The sequence below is a fragment of the Rosa rugosa genome, chromosome 1, assembly GCF_958449725.1.
Source record: "Rosa rugosa chromosome 1, drRosRugo1.1, whole genome shotgun sequence".
NCBI lineage: Eukaryota > Viridiplantae > Streptophyta > Magnoliopsida > Rosales > Rosaceae > Rosa > Rosa rugosa.
The window spans coordinates 13,653,272-13,667,721 of record NC_084820.1 but is presented as its reverse complement, the minus strand read 5'-3'; the positions used below and the strand labels follow the sequence as shown (position 1 = coordinate 13,667,721).

Sequence of the window (14,450 nt, the reverse complement as noted above, 5' to 3'; positions counted from 1 at the left end):
CTCTCCCTCTCCTCTCACTACTACGAACGCTCGAGTATAGCAGCTACTAGCGACAGAAGCCTCGACCAGATCATGGGGGGTGAGGAAAAAGGAGGAGAGTATGTGGATCAGAGGAGCCCGAATCGATGTATGGATCTGGTTATGGGCGAAAACTCGAGTATGAGGCACTGGAATCGGAGTATGGACGGAAAACCCGAGTACGAAGCGCTAGTCGGGTCGAGCTATGGCCAGAAGCCAAGTTACTGAGAGGATGGGAGTGCTGGATAAGGCCACGAGCATCCAAGGGAGCTATAGGAGGCCCGACTATGGGAAAGGGACCCGAGTTGAGAGTTTGGGTTTATGGTGATGAACCGCCAAGGAGGCTCGGGTATGGAAGGCCTGGTGGTTATGGGGGAAAGGAAGAGAGTGAGGTGAGGCCGACTGGGACTCTGTGTTTTATTGCATATATCTAAATCTTCAATTTCAAATCTTCACATATCTTCTTTTTGGATTACAAGAGAATTTTAAATACAAAGATTTAAATTCTGCAGATTTTAAATACATTAGATTTAAAATTCAAATTCAAATTTAAATTCTGTTATCAAACGGGGCCTTAGATTACTAGATTTTTGAAATAGGATTTTCAGGGAAGCAAAAAATAGAGTTGGGAAGAGGAAAGGGGAAAACATTATATGTAAAGATAAATGACAAGAGTCAATGAACTTAGATTGATAGTAAAATGCCCCTAGAGATCATAGGATTGACAAAAAACTTCTATTATGTGCAATAAAGTGATAAACCAACTTTTGAAAACCCCCACCACCTCATACAATTTCTGAGGAGCTCACGACCATTTAGCCTAAATTTTTCTTAGCAACTCATAATGTGCACCAACCGATAGGGGTGGGCACTTTGTACCGAAAATGCGGTTACCGACCCGAACCGCACCGAAAAAACCGTTCGGTAACCGCACCGAACTAAAACGGTGTCATTTCATGGTCACACCGCACCGAACTGCATAAAAACGGTTCGGTTGCGGTTTCGGGTCATAAACCGCCCGATTTAAACTGACCCGCACCGAATTTGTTTTAATTACATTTTATTTATTTATTATTTCTCTGTTGATGGAAATGTTGGTTTTTAATATATAAGAAATCCATTTTTGTTTAGGTTTTCAGTTTGTAATAAGTTGCTCTGTTTGCTTGATTATTGATATATATATATATATATATATATGGGTTTGTTAAGTGTTCAAATATGGTATTTCTGCAAGTTGCTTGATATTTGGGTGACATTTGCCGATTTGTGTGGACTCTAAATGCATTCAAAATTTATTTATGCCTTATTTATTGAGAAATTTTAAATACACACCCCTGGCCTAATCACTTAATACACATCCATATTATTTTATATTTCAAATTAGATTTTGTAGGTAGGTTAAATGACCAAAACAGACATCTATGCATTAGAAGAAGAAAAAAATAGTCATATTTTTCTTATATTATTCTATTTATGTATAAATAGTTAGATAAACACAACAAATTTCTATACATGGCCTCCCAATTTAATACAAGAATAAAGTTAGAAACTATCTAATTTAACTTTTCCTTAAATAAATTGTAATTAAATGAGGTTAGAGACCACAATATTTAGAATTTCAAAATCAATGGCATTAAATATTTTTAAAACATATCGCTTTACTCCCATTTTTTAGTTAATTTCCTTTTTTGTTCTAAGAGTTATGATTAATCAATTTATTTTCTAATATAAAACATCACAGGTGAAAAAACTTTGTAATTGTTAATTTGTTTGGTCCCTCTAATGACAACTATTTAGTTCCGCCACTATAGAGAAACTACTGGTATAGTTTTGGTTGAATGTTAAACTCATAATTTTATACTTGATTAACATGGTGTTTGGTGGATGAGAGTTCAAATAACACAAAACCTATTTATATGCATCTATTTAAAGGGAACAATAATAAATTTTATGGATTTCTCAATAAATAACACAAGTAATCAATATGGTCATTTACAAAATGTCAATATACCAGAATATACTAATCATATTAAATAGTAACCTTAATATAGTCAAAAAGTAGGATATTTCATGATTTTTGAGATTAAGGGTATTTTAGGTACTTTGGGTTGTGTATTTAGTAAAATATTAGAATGAGAAATTAAATGGGTAGTGTATTAAATATGGAGTGTGTATTAAGTAATTAGGGGTGTGTATTTAAAACTTCTCCTTATTGAAACTGTTAGGTAAATATAAGCATGATTTTGGCCTTCTCTTTCTAGTTGAAATTAATAAATCGGTCCAAACCGAAACCGACCCGCACCGCACCGAAAAATGGTGTAACCGAAATAATCGGTTCATCCCTTTTGTAATGCGGTTGCGGTTTGATATATAGGCCAACCGAAAAAAGCGGTTTGGTTGCGGTTTGGGCCTTAAACCGATCCGAACCGCACCGCGCCCACCCCTACCAACCGATGTTAATTGTTGTATCAAAGTAAACTAACCCGACGTTAATCGTATATTTGGACATAAATGTTGATATGGTTCTATAATAGCGTTTATTAACATAATATGAAAGTTGGCATCTATTTAATATTTGGACATCAATCTTTTTTTCGATTATTACACTTTCTTAACTCATATGAAAAGACAAGGACGGACAAAAAGAGAGGGAAAAAAAATCACCATAACCTTATTCATATAGTTTATATACAAAAGATATAAACTTTGTAAGTGAGAGGTTGTGAGTTCTATTCACGAAAGACTAGTTGTAGTATTTGAGTTGTTTGTTTGATAAAAAAAAAAAAAAAGATATAAACTTTGTAATATATGGAAACTTGAGGTGAATTTACTCACCATAACTCTATTAATTAATTTTTATTTACAAATATTCCATCTTCCTTTATTTTTTGCCGATTCTCAATTTTTGTTCAACCTCCATGACTTTTGATTTCTAATGCAAAACTATTAATTAATTGCAAAGTGCAAACGTAGTTTAAAGTGTTCCTAATGCAAAACTCTTGAGGTGAATTTCTTTTTGACACACACAAGCTTCTTCATAGAGATCTTTTTTTTTTTCCCTTATGTGCCTAGGGTCTGAATTAAAATGCTCATTTAATCAATTACATTCATGCGGATAAATGTTAGTAACTTAGTATAGTTTTTCTAGGTCTCATGCATCCCTAACAGGTCATTGACAACTATTGGGGTTAACAAATAATATCAGATTCGTTCAAGAAAATGGCCCATAATGCCTCTGTCACATTAGTGCTAGCACTTGCTCTAGCACATGGTGCAGCGGCTCATGTACCAAATGCAGGAACAGAATTTGTGGATGCTCACAACCAAGCAAGGGCATCAGTTGGGGTCAACCTCTCAGGTGAAGCTCAACCCTAGCAGAGAAGGCAAGCCAAGTAATAACATACCAAAGAACCAAAGGCAGCTCATATACATACTTGAAGTTCAAATTGTATGAAGGCACTATAAAATAACCTAAAGGCTAGGGTCTTTTTTGCTCCACAAACCTCGGAGTGAGAACTAGGGTTTTTCGCTAGTTTCCCTCATTCAGCAGCGCCGCAAGGCTGAAGAAGGCTCTATGCCTCATCTGGTGGTGTAGCTAGTATGGTCACAGGCAGGACTTTTGCTTTCTATGTTTCTGCTGTTGGGATAGCAACAACGGTGCAGCTACCTTGGTCGTGGTTGCAGGCTCTTGCTTGGCTAGATCTTCCTAGTCAAGATGCTTTGGGTTTTGACTCATGTTGCAGGGCTTTTTGACGGTGGGGTGGCTGGCGGCGTCAAACTCTTACGCCTTGGCAGGTTAGCCTTGGTGGTCTAGATTTGAACTGTACGTGGACCTGGAATGTTGTACGCAGTGGTCACCATGGGAGTGTGGTAGTGGAGAACTGGTGTTGTTGCTAGTGGAGAGATGGTACTGACATTGTGTTAATGGCGGTCTTCATGCTAGCAATGGTGGAGGTTTGGTGGAAGGCTGGGAAGGGAGGAGATTGATCTTCAACAGTTGGTAGGAAGAGGTCTTTTGCAGTTCATATGTGATGTATGGGAGGTTATCGGCGTTGTCACTACTCTGACGATGAAATCCAGCGGTAGGCCGGTGCTGGGTTCTTGGAAAAGAGATATGGTTTGTGATTGTCTTATATTGTTTTTTATTTGATTTTGGTTTTTAGGTAGTTTAGTGTCTATGAGCAACTCCAACAGCTTCCCCATAATTTCTGTATTATAGAGAAGTAAAAGTCAAAGCTTTAGCCTATTTTTCTTTTTCAACTCCAACAGATTCCCTATTTTACAGGATCCTGTAAAATCTCTACAATTCTTCCTTAAAATTTTAGAGATTGTTGTAAATTTAGGGAATTTAGTTTTCTCTTTTCTCACTATCCCTAAAATAGGGATAGTTATAGAGAATCTATTGGAGCAAAAGAGAGTCATTTTTCCCTAAAATAGAGAAAAATTAAAGGATTAAATACTTGTTACTCCTCAAACTTTGCCCTGAAAAACAGTTTAGTCCCTCGCCTTTTAAATTAAACTGGATAGTCCTTATTCTTTGCAAATCTCACACAACAGGTCCTCAATAGACCTAAATTGACTATTATGCCCTCATTCATCTTTTTTTTCAATTTTTTTTTAATTTTTCTCTCTTTTTATTTATTCTCTCTCTCTCTCTCTCTCTCTCTCTCTCTCTCTCTCTCTCTCTCTCTCTCTCTCTCTCTCTCTCTCTCTCTCTCTCTCTCTCTCTCTGTGAGTTGGTGTAGGCATACTCCGCCGTTAGTGCAGACCATCATCCCAAACTCAATTCCCCTGTCGCCCAATCTACTACGTCCAAAGCCCCTTCCGCGACTCCCACAACGGCGAGAAGACCACCATGTCTTTTCAGTCCAACCCCATCCTTTGCCCCGTCGACTCCCCTCACCACTCCCAATCCCTTGTCGGCCGCCACTCCCGTGACTCCTCCGCCATCATATGATTCAAAAAACAAAATATCCCAATTTCAATTGCTATACCAACATCAATCCATCACATTATCACCTCTACAGAAAGCTAGACAGCAAACACTAACCTAAAGCCAAAGATCCCGACTTGGTGCCCGATCCAGAACCCAGCCCACAACTGTACCCATAACCTTTTTGACTCTCCGACAACTCCCTCTCCAGTTCCTTGTGAGTTTGACTCGTCACACCACTCTGCCCAACTCAACCAAACCTCAGAGACCAATTCCACCATCTCCACCCAGCTCCGATCCCATTTTACCAAAAAAGAGAAAAGAAGAAGAAATAAAATAATTGCTTTGGGCACCCAGAGAAAAGCTCTGGGCACCCGGTTTATCATTCTCCTCTACCACTGGCCTGAGTCGAGCGCCGGAGAGCTGGGTCGAGCACCAGAGGTCCTGGGTCGAGCACCGGAGGTCTGTTGCCGGAGGTCCTGGGTCGAGCGATGTGGATCCTCTTCCTCTGTTGCCGGTCACCAAAAGAGTCTTCGGGTCCGGAATCGAGGCTGGGCCTTGTCGATCAAAATTGGAGGCGTCGGGTTGAGAAGGATGATAGAGAGAGAGATGGCGTTTGGAGAGAGTCGAGTTGTAGAAGAACGTTGATGTCGCCGGCGTGGAGTCTCGATCTCGTTTTGGGTGGAGTGGGGTCCGATGCCGAGGTTGGAGAGAAGTGCGGCGTTGTTTTGGGTGGAGTGGCCCATCGGAGAATGGGGCGGGGCCATCGCTGTGGAAGAGAAGAGGAAGAAGAGGCGGGTCACCGTTGGTGAGCGAGAGAGAGAAAGAGAGAAAGTAAAAAAAAAAAAAAAAAAAAGAGAAAAATAATATAGAAAAAGGAAGTGTTGAAAAAAAGAGAGAAAAATTAAAAAAAAATTGAAAAAAAAAGATGAATGAGGGCATAATAGTCAATTTAGGTCTGTTGAGGACCTGTTGTGTGAGATTTGCAAAGAATAAGGACTATCCAGTTTAATTTAAAAGGCGAGGGACTAAACTGTTTTTCAGGGCAAAGTTTGAGGAGTAACAAGTATTTAATCCAAAATTAAAATTTAGGGAAGTTATTGGAGTTGCTCTAAGTCCCTACTATGAGTTAGGGTTGTTACCTTATTCTCTTGAGCTAGGATTGGGTCTAATTGTTATGCCATGTAAATAGTGTCATTCCAGGGGACGATTTGATTTAAGTTTGGTTTACTTTGGTTATTAATTTGTTGAGAAGCGATCCTTGCACGTGGTTTGGTACTTCTTAGACATGGTGCGAAAAGGACACAGTCTTTTTTGCAGTTGACTACAAGATATTATTGAAAATCTCATAATTATATAAACTTAATTTGTAGCCTTGAAAAATAGCGTATTGTGGTTAGAATTTGGCCCTTCGACTCGATAGTACACCTGTAATTGCAGTTATACTTGGGGTTTTAGTCTATATTCATTTATACTTTCCGATTGATTAATTGAAGTTTCTATCTTTTCCTAAAAACCGAATGTAATTTATAAGAACAACACATGTACATCAAATATAGGGCGTTGATCACAAGCTAGATAACAAACACTACTCATGGTTCATTTCTAATCATGATCATACTTGGGTCTTACCACATTACTATAGACGTCTGGCTCGTCGAGATGAAATTGCGTAAGATAAGTCTATATATAGTCTGATACGTACTATACATTCATGGAAAAACCGATAGATCAGGACTTTATAAATGCAAGCTTCTCAATTCAAAATTGCCACAGACGTCAATCAAACGAAAATTAGAGTTCAGAATATCTTTCAAGAAATTAAAAGAAATTAATACCAGTATATATACCACTAGACTTGCTAATGGCCGGCGTTCTTGAAACAGTTTCTCTTTGGTTTATGTATTTTTTTTTTTTTAATCTCTGAAGGTTTATTGCTACAATTAGTAGAAATGAGTGGTGAGATCCAAGATATGCTACATTGATTTATTGAAATAAAGTAATTCTTGTGTTCCAAAAAAGGGGTACAATGTACAGTGTACAAAAGATTGGTATCATCAAAAAATATTAATCATGCAATGCATAATTGATTAATAACAATCCGAAGTTCATGTGCATGGTGATGAAATTATGAGTTCTGAGTTCTGACGCTAGTTGTACTGGAAATATTGTACAGAATACATAATGCAAAATATTGTACATCGATCTGTTTGAAGAATTATTATGTCACGAATAAGCCCTTTAATACCCTCCATGACTCCATATAGCGTCCAGTCACATGAGAAGGGCAAACCAGTAACTTAAACACTGATCCTGCCACCAACCCAATACAAGAATCACATTCTAGCTATAAATAACTGGGTACGTAAAGACAACTCAAGATTGATCACAGACTCGTAGCACCAAGAAAAAATGGGCCAGCATGCGTTGTCTGTACCACTACTAGCAGTGGCTCTAGCCATATGCTACACCCTCATCTCAGCCTCCGCCGCAGAAGCCCCTCTCTCCGCCGCAGCCACCGAGTACCTTCAAGCCCACAACCAAGCCAGAGCCGCCGTCGGCGTCCCACCTCTGAAATGGAGCGAGTCACTTGCCAACGCCACGAGTCGACTCGTCAGGTACCAAAGAGACAAGATGGGGTGCAACTTCGCCAACCTCACCAGCGGCAAGTACGGCGGGAACCAGCTCTGGGCGAGCGGCCAGGTCGTGACGCCGACCATGGTGGTGGACACGTGGGTGAAGGAGAAGGAGTTCTACAACCACACCGACAACACGTGCTTGCCCAACCACCACTGCGGCGTCTACACGCAGGTGGTGTGGCGGAAGTCGCTGGAGTTGGGTTGCGCGCAGGCCACGTGTACCAAGGACCAGAGCAGCTTGAGCATTTGCTTTTACAATCCTCCTGGGAATTATGTAGGGGAGAGTCCGTACTAGCTAGTAGTGGAGCTGATGAAGTTAAAATAAGTACGTTAATAAGAGTATGAATGGTTCAGATCGAATCCTCAGATCTCTCTGCTTTCTTTGTTGTTTGGTTTCAGAGTACAGGTAATTAACTGGTTCTGTCAGTATTAATATTAGTTAATCTTGAATATTAATTGATCTTAGAGTTGTAAGTTTATAACTAAACTAAGATAAATGGGTTGGGACTTGGGAGATCCAAGATACTGCATGAGATAGGATATGATAGAGAACCCAAGTTGGAGATTCATATGATCCACCGACAGATGAGAAATGAAAATGGCTAGCTGATACACCCGTGAGTCGTCTTACCTGCGGAGCTCACTGTAAAAAAAAAAAAAAAAAATTACATTTGCGTCCAAAAATTACCATATGAAAACATCCAGGGTTAAGTGTTATTATTTTGGCGTTAACGGTTTCTTTTTTTATCTTAATTGACATTTGAGTGGAATGATGAGTATCGAACATTCAAGTACACCGAATGATACGACGAATGAGATTCTATTGGTAAAAGCCTATATGCAATTTTGATTGTGGAAGAAAAATGAAAGATGTATTTACAAGGCCAAATGCGCCATTTCATTACATTCACAAGGTTACAGTCTTGCAGATTCTTTGCAATAGCTTAATAATGCAGATACAATATGCTGCAGGTTGCACCATTCCCTTCCTCCAGCTCTCACTTTTTTTTTTTTTTACTTTTCTTCTCTGGTTCATATACTAATAACTAATTTATACAGAAGATGAGCTACATGAGTGAAATCTTCTACCACAAAAACCTTTTTAACAATGGCATGTATCAAACAGCAACCCTCATCATGCAAGCGTTCACTTCACAAGCTCTTTAGAAATTAGATACCGGAAAGTGAAATTGTGAGGAATCCACTCGATTATGCTCTTCCGTGATTTCCCAGCCTGCTGGCATTTCTTAACACTCTTCCTCAGAGATTCAGGCAATGACCGTTGTATCATCTCCAAAACACCGCCAGGACACAAATCTGAGCTCTTTGCAAATGATTCGACAATCTTTGGCAGAAGAATTTTGTGGTCCTTGCGCACACCAAAGGTAGCTCGAACATACTCCTCTTTTGCAGCTTCCAGCTCCTGAGATAATCTCTTTGGTGTGTATACACGAACCTGAAAAATATGGCAATGTCCATACAATAATCAATGAAAGTCTGAAGTGTACTGCTTAACTGGTTTAGTTTTTTCTTTTAGTGTAACATGGTGTACTCACTACGCCTCATTGGACAGAAAATGCCTCGAATGAATTTTACTTTTTTCAAAGATAGTTTTGCAATATAGGAAGAATGAGTCAAACTCAACACTTATACAGCATTGCTGCATTGAACTTACGAGATCATATTAGAAAAAGAAAATAATACAAAAAAGAGTAACGGGACAGAACAGAACAGGGTTAATGATGTACCGCAGGATCAGAATGGCTTCCTGAACAAAGTGCAAAATGTAGAAGGGGTTCTGGATGGTCAATTGCATAGGCCTGGCGTTCATCTCCAGTCTTGAACTTGTTCCTCGGAGTAAGTAACAAGCGGAGCCACTATAAGCATAGCACCAAACAACCATAATAAGTTCACTAACCTTCCTTTGTGTAATAGGAACTTGGTAAAACAAGAGTTTTATAGTGTTTTAGTAGATTCCACCTGTCCTGGACGAGACATTCGGCATCCAAGAATAGAGCTCTGCATTGTATCTGCGCTGATTGTGTGGCCACCTATGTTATATGCAGCCTGGATAGTGAAAGAAAGCAAGTGAGAAAATACCCCTTACTCAATTTTATCATCCTAAGGAATGCCTGCAGTAAGACTCTTCTTACCTTCAAAAGTAAATATACCCTCTTTACATTGTTCTGTGGAACCCCATAAGCCAAATATGCCTACCAAAAAACATAATTGATTACAATCTAATACCAATCATCCGAAAAATACCTTATGTAATACTGGTATATGACGGGTGATAAACTTACATGCATGACCAAAGTATTGTGTACATTAATCCAGAACGCTAATTTCTCATCATTATTCAACTTTCTAGGATCTACTTCCTCTAAACGACTGATAAGTGACCTGCAACAGGAAAACACAATAAGCATAATGTAAATGCAAAGGAAATCGAATCTGTGTCATCAAGCCTCACCTGAAATGTTGTAGCAAGTGTTCAATATCACCTAATTTTTTAGTATCTCTATATATCCATGGCACTTCAACCATTGTGCTGTATGGCCCACTAAATTCCTTAAGTCCTTCCACCAGAAACGGATTATCCAATCGTACATCAAAAGATAAATTATTTTTGAACTGCGGACTCCACATTTCACTCTGTTCGTGTGGAGAAAAGGCACTCGTTGATGACAGAGATGAATTGGGAGATGAAAGTCCATTCTGTGTCGAGGGGGGTTCCGCAAGCTTGCAATATATGGTGGACATGTACTTGATCATGTCCTCCGAAAGCCTGTTAGGCGTCTCTTGAATATGATCGGAAATGCGTGTACCGAGATGCTCTGCCAGACTAATTATATTTGATGAAGTATTCTGAGCATACTGAGAAAACAATTAAAAGTCATAATCAGATGATGTTTCCAAATTTCCATACATAACATGAAAGAAGTCAATCTCTTTAACTGGATTTCCAATAACTACCAACAAGGATATAAATTTTGAATTGCAAAAATGCCTTCACTATTTTGGTGAAAACCAACAGTAAAATAGCTCATACCATGATGTCTGGCAATGTGAATTATTAGTATTTATGGACGAACAAACTTTGATCAGAAAAAAAAGTAAAAACAATATGTGGAAGTTACCTCCATCATGGACAATGGTTGAGAATGACAGGCACGCAAAGCTTTCGCCAATGACTCTTCTGGAGGAGAGGTTCTAGTTACGAATGCAGAATGTTGCGAAAGTGAGGAGTGGCAACGGTTAACACTAGAATCTAATGGCCTCTCTTCTTCTCCAACATATTCCTTCCATGAATTTAAAAGCGACTGACTACCAGATTGAACTGCTAAATCTTCCCTCTTCAATGCCATGACAGGTTCAAAAACTTTCAGCAAGTTGCTTCTTGGGGTTGTTACAGGTGAGTTTAGTTTTTCATCCTTTTTGCATGGGGAAACACAGGACAATTGTCCATCAAATGCTTTCCGGTACAAGGAGAGAAGATACTGTTCCAAATGCCCAACTTCCAATTCTAACACTGCAATCTCCTTAATCAATTCTGTAGCTGGCTGGAGTCATCAAAACCATTGTCCAAATGTATATTAACATTTGCAGAAAGATAAAAAACAAAGACTTTGGGTATAAACAATGGGAGATCAGAAAGCAGTTTTACCAGTTGAGATATATAGCAGTAAAGTGGGTCTAAAGGCAAAAGTCTTGTGTATATTCTGATGGTATCAACGATTCATAAAGACAGTAAACTTAGAAAAATATATAAAGCTACAGCTAAAAATAACCCCACTACACCCATTTTTCTTTTTCTTCCAGTTGTTACATAATTCCATTACACATGATTACTTACACCTCCTAAATGAAAATATATGTTTCGCAGGAGCATAACATCTTACAGGCAATAGAAACCATCTTGGAAATGTAAGCATATACATTTTTGGTAGTTAGGCAATTAGCCCTCTTAAGTATTTGACATACATTAAAAGGGAAGAACTGAATATAAAGACAAGGCTACCTTAGGAATTGCAGTTTCATTTGTGTTGACAGTATTGTTATGGATGGAAGACTTATAACCCAATGCATTCTCTAAAGCATGGCGGACCTGAAATTGATTTTGTAATCTATTTTCAAGCTGTAGAATCTGCATAGAATATATTACAAACAATTAAACGGCATTAAACAAAGATAAAGCCGGAGCCTGCTTGCAGGATTACTCCTTGAACCAAATATAAAGATATGTAAGTTGGTATACCTCTTGTTTCAAAGAATTGTGAACTTCCATGGTGGGAGATTGTTTCTTCTTGGTTGTAACACGGCCCTTGAACTGTGCCGAATCCTGTTTCCAGATCCAATCCATATGTCAGTGTGTAAAATTATTTCCAGATTGCAGTTCAATCCTAGTCCAAGTTCAATTTTGTTAATCATCAAAAAAATCACCAGCCTTATATTCAACTTGGCTCAGCAAAGCTTTATGTCATCATACACTTAAAGGACCATAATTAAAGACATAAGTTTATAATCACTACGCCCTTTACTTTATAGTAACTTTATAACAAAATTACTATTGAGATTAATTGTCTGGACTCTGAAAAGGGTGCAAAAGATAAAGGGGCCAATATGCTAACGTTCCTGGCACTTTGCCTAAAATCTTAAATTAAGAGTTGATTATAAGGGGTAGTCAAACAAATAATATATAATGAGATCATTATGCTAATGATGCCTAACGTTCTTTCTGATTTTGAAATACAATTGGCAAAAGAGAGTGAACAGGAGAGCTATCTTACCAGCTTTACACGGTCTGATGCTTCATGAGAACTATCCAAGTCATCTTCCTGCACTCTTTTCTTATCAGGAAAGCTGCCAATGCAACAAAAAGGATTAATAGATGTGGATAGAAGAAGACCACATTTGATTTCTCTGATTCCATGTCTAGACCACTCCCTACACGATTTCTTCTCCATTTACAAGCCTATGATCAAGGTATTATCCTAGAAGAAGAAAATCAAGAAGAATTTTCATATTCAATACCCTCTATTACCCATGACTACATCTGAACATCTTTTTCACTTCCAATACCTTCTACCTGCTTATGAATCATAAAATAAAAAAGAAAAAGAACTTGGGGAGGGTAAAAATCTTTTAAGAGATGAGAAAAAACTTCATGGCTGAAAAAAGAAAGAAAGTGAAATTCAATGCATCTCAATAAATTAAGAGAACTCTCAAGTAATATCCCTCTCTTGAACTTTCAAATTCAAACATGAAAAAATAATTCATGCTTCCCACCATGAACAATAAAATGATCAGAGAAGAGGAAACAACCCCAAAATGGAGGTTAAGATACAGTGAACTACGTCTTATCAGTGTTGCTAATTGACAAAGAAGGTATAGCTGTGAAAGCTCAGGTTCCCATTTTTCCCAACAAGCCATCTCAGAAAGTGTACCCAGTTTAAGATCATCACCAAGTAGACAATACCAAAATCTGAAAGAGTGTGAACAACACTGATTGCTAACTAACAAAATAGTTAAATGCTACCTGATACCAAATACATAGTAATTCGAAAGTTACCTTTTCGAACGCTTGTGCCTTGGATTCACTCTCAATAATCCCAGCATTTTACCATCACCATTCACCTCAAACCCCATCTCTACAAACCAAGCAGTAAAATTTTCAGTGAGCCAAAAACATAAACATCTTCAGGGCAGAAGAAACAGGGACAAAAAAATGCAGAGGAAAAAAAATGTAGTTTACCATTACAGTCCAGAAAAGCCAGAGGAGTAATATGATGGAAGAAAAAGACCCACAAGTCAAAATGAGACCAAATAGTCCTCAAATGCCTCCAATTAGACTCCAAGACTTGAACTTGTCCGCTAGCATTTCAGAAAAACCAGAGCTTCCAGGAAGTAGTACTACTAGTAGTAACCACAGAGTCTGAACAAAGCAGGGAGGTGAAATGGGTCATGAAACCCACAAAAACAGGACTCAGAAAAGAAGACCCTTTTGACCAAAGAGTCTTTCGGCTGTAAATTCTGAAGCTTTAGCAATGGAGGAGGAGCTTTGGCTTTTCATGAAAAGAAGTAAAACCAGCTCGTGGGTTCTAAAAATGGAAGAAGGAAAAGGTTGGCATGAGACTTGTGGTAGTAGAAATAATGGTAGACCCTGAATGTCAAAGCACCCAAAAGTAGACAAATTTCTTTCTTCTTCACTCAACCAGAGGACAAATGAGAGGAAGATAAATAGTGGCTACTCTATGTGAGTGAACATTATTTTATATATATATATATATATATATATTTTTTTTTTCATTGTGAAAATTTGTATTTATATTTTCACAAAATAACAAAGTCCCCAATTTTCTACATTCTCTTCTCTTGTTGGGAAGCAAGTGGGAGTTGGTGACCGCCTCTCCACCTTTGTCCCATACTAGTATCCATGGTCTAGTTCGCCCTACGCTTCTGTCAAGACACGCATTGCCCAGAAAAATGGTCATATTAAACAATGGAGCTATAGTAATATCCATGTTCTCTAAAAAATATAGGAATCTTGCGTTGGTTTGTATCATATGCAAACAACATATATTGCTGCTTTCATAATTACATCACATTTGTCACACTTTTTGCTTTCATTGAGAATCAATGACACATTAGTTTGGTGCATTTGAGGTTAAAGGAGATGGTACATCAGCCTTTATATGGCAAATCTTTGAGAATAGTAATATTCCAAGACAAAAGGCATGAAGCCTCAAGTAACTCGATGCATATTGGGGAAGATTCGGCCACCAAGTGATACTAGTAACAATCAGTCAAAAACTCGAGATAAATGTTTTCAACTACACGAACGCGTAACTTTCCAAAAA

At 38.3% G+C, this 14,450-nt stretch overlaps 2 protein-coding genes across 4 annotated transcripts; one reads left to right on the top strand and one right to left on the bottom strand.

Moving 5' to 3' along the window:
- The first annotated feature begins 7,314 nt into the window (after positions 1-7,314).
- On the top strand, positions 7,315-7,956 carry LOC133719377 (STS14 protein-like). The gene has a single exon (XM_062145839.1). It carries the CDS (start codon positions 7,364-7,366, stop codon positions 7,883-7,885), a length of 522 nt encoding a protein of 173 aa, XP_062001823.1. The 5' UTR covers positions 7,315-7,363; the 3' UTR covers positions 7,886-7,956.
- Positions 7,957-8,463: 507 nt separating this feature from the next.
- On the bottom strand, positions 8,464-13,842 carry LOC133719340 (uncharacterized). Of its 3 annotated transcripts, XM_062145836.1 has the most exons (12): positions 13,346-13,842; positions 13,163-13,241; positions 12,381-12,453; positions 11,849-11,932; positions 11,612-11,737; positions 10,731-11,153; positions 10,064-10,467; positions 9,894-9,993; positions 9,744-9,803; positions 9,571-9,657; positions 9,339-9,467; positions 8,464-9,046 (listed from the first exon to the last, which is right to left on the bottom strand). In XM_062145836.1, the coding sequence occupies exons 2-12, from the start codon at positions 13,237-13,239 to the stop codon at positions 8,738-8,740; spliced, it is 1,872 nt and encodes a 623-aa protein (XP_062001820.1). In that variant the 5' UTR covers positions 13,240-13,241; positions 13,346-13,842; the 3' UTR covers positions 8,464-8,737. The 3 variants fall into 3 exon arrangements, with proteins under 3 accessions (XP_062001820.1, XP_062001821.1, XP_062001822.1); XM_062145837.1 differs by lacking the exons at positions 13,163-13,241; positions 13,346-13,842 and adding an exon at positions 12,916-13,055; XM_062145838.1 differs by lacking the exons at positions 13,163-13,241; positions 13,346-13,842 and adding an exon at positions 12,948-13,011.
- Between the last annotated feature and the right edge of the window lie 608 nt (positions 13,843-14,450).

Coding starts and splice junctions, on each gene's coding strand:
- LOC133719340 (XM_062145836.1), bottom strand. CDS start 13,239: ATGGGGTTTGAGGTGAATGGTGATGGTAAAATGCTGGGATTATTGAGA. Junction 11,738..11,848: donor ACAATTCTTTGAAACAAGAG/GTATACCAACTT, acceptor TATTCTATGCAG/ATTCTACAGCTTGAAAATAG. Junction 10,468..10,730: donor AACCATTGTCCATGATGGAG/GTAACTTCCACA, acceptor TTGTTTTCTCAG/TATGCTCAGAATACTTCATC.
- LOC133719377 (XM_062145839.1), top strand. CDS start 7,364: ATGGGCCAGCATGCGTTGTCTGTACCACTACTAGCAGTGGCTCTAGCC.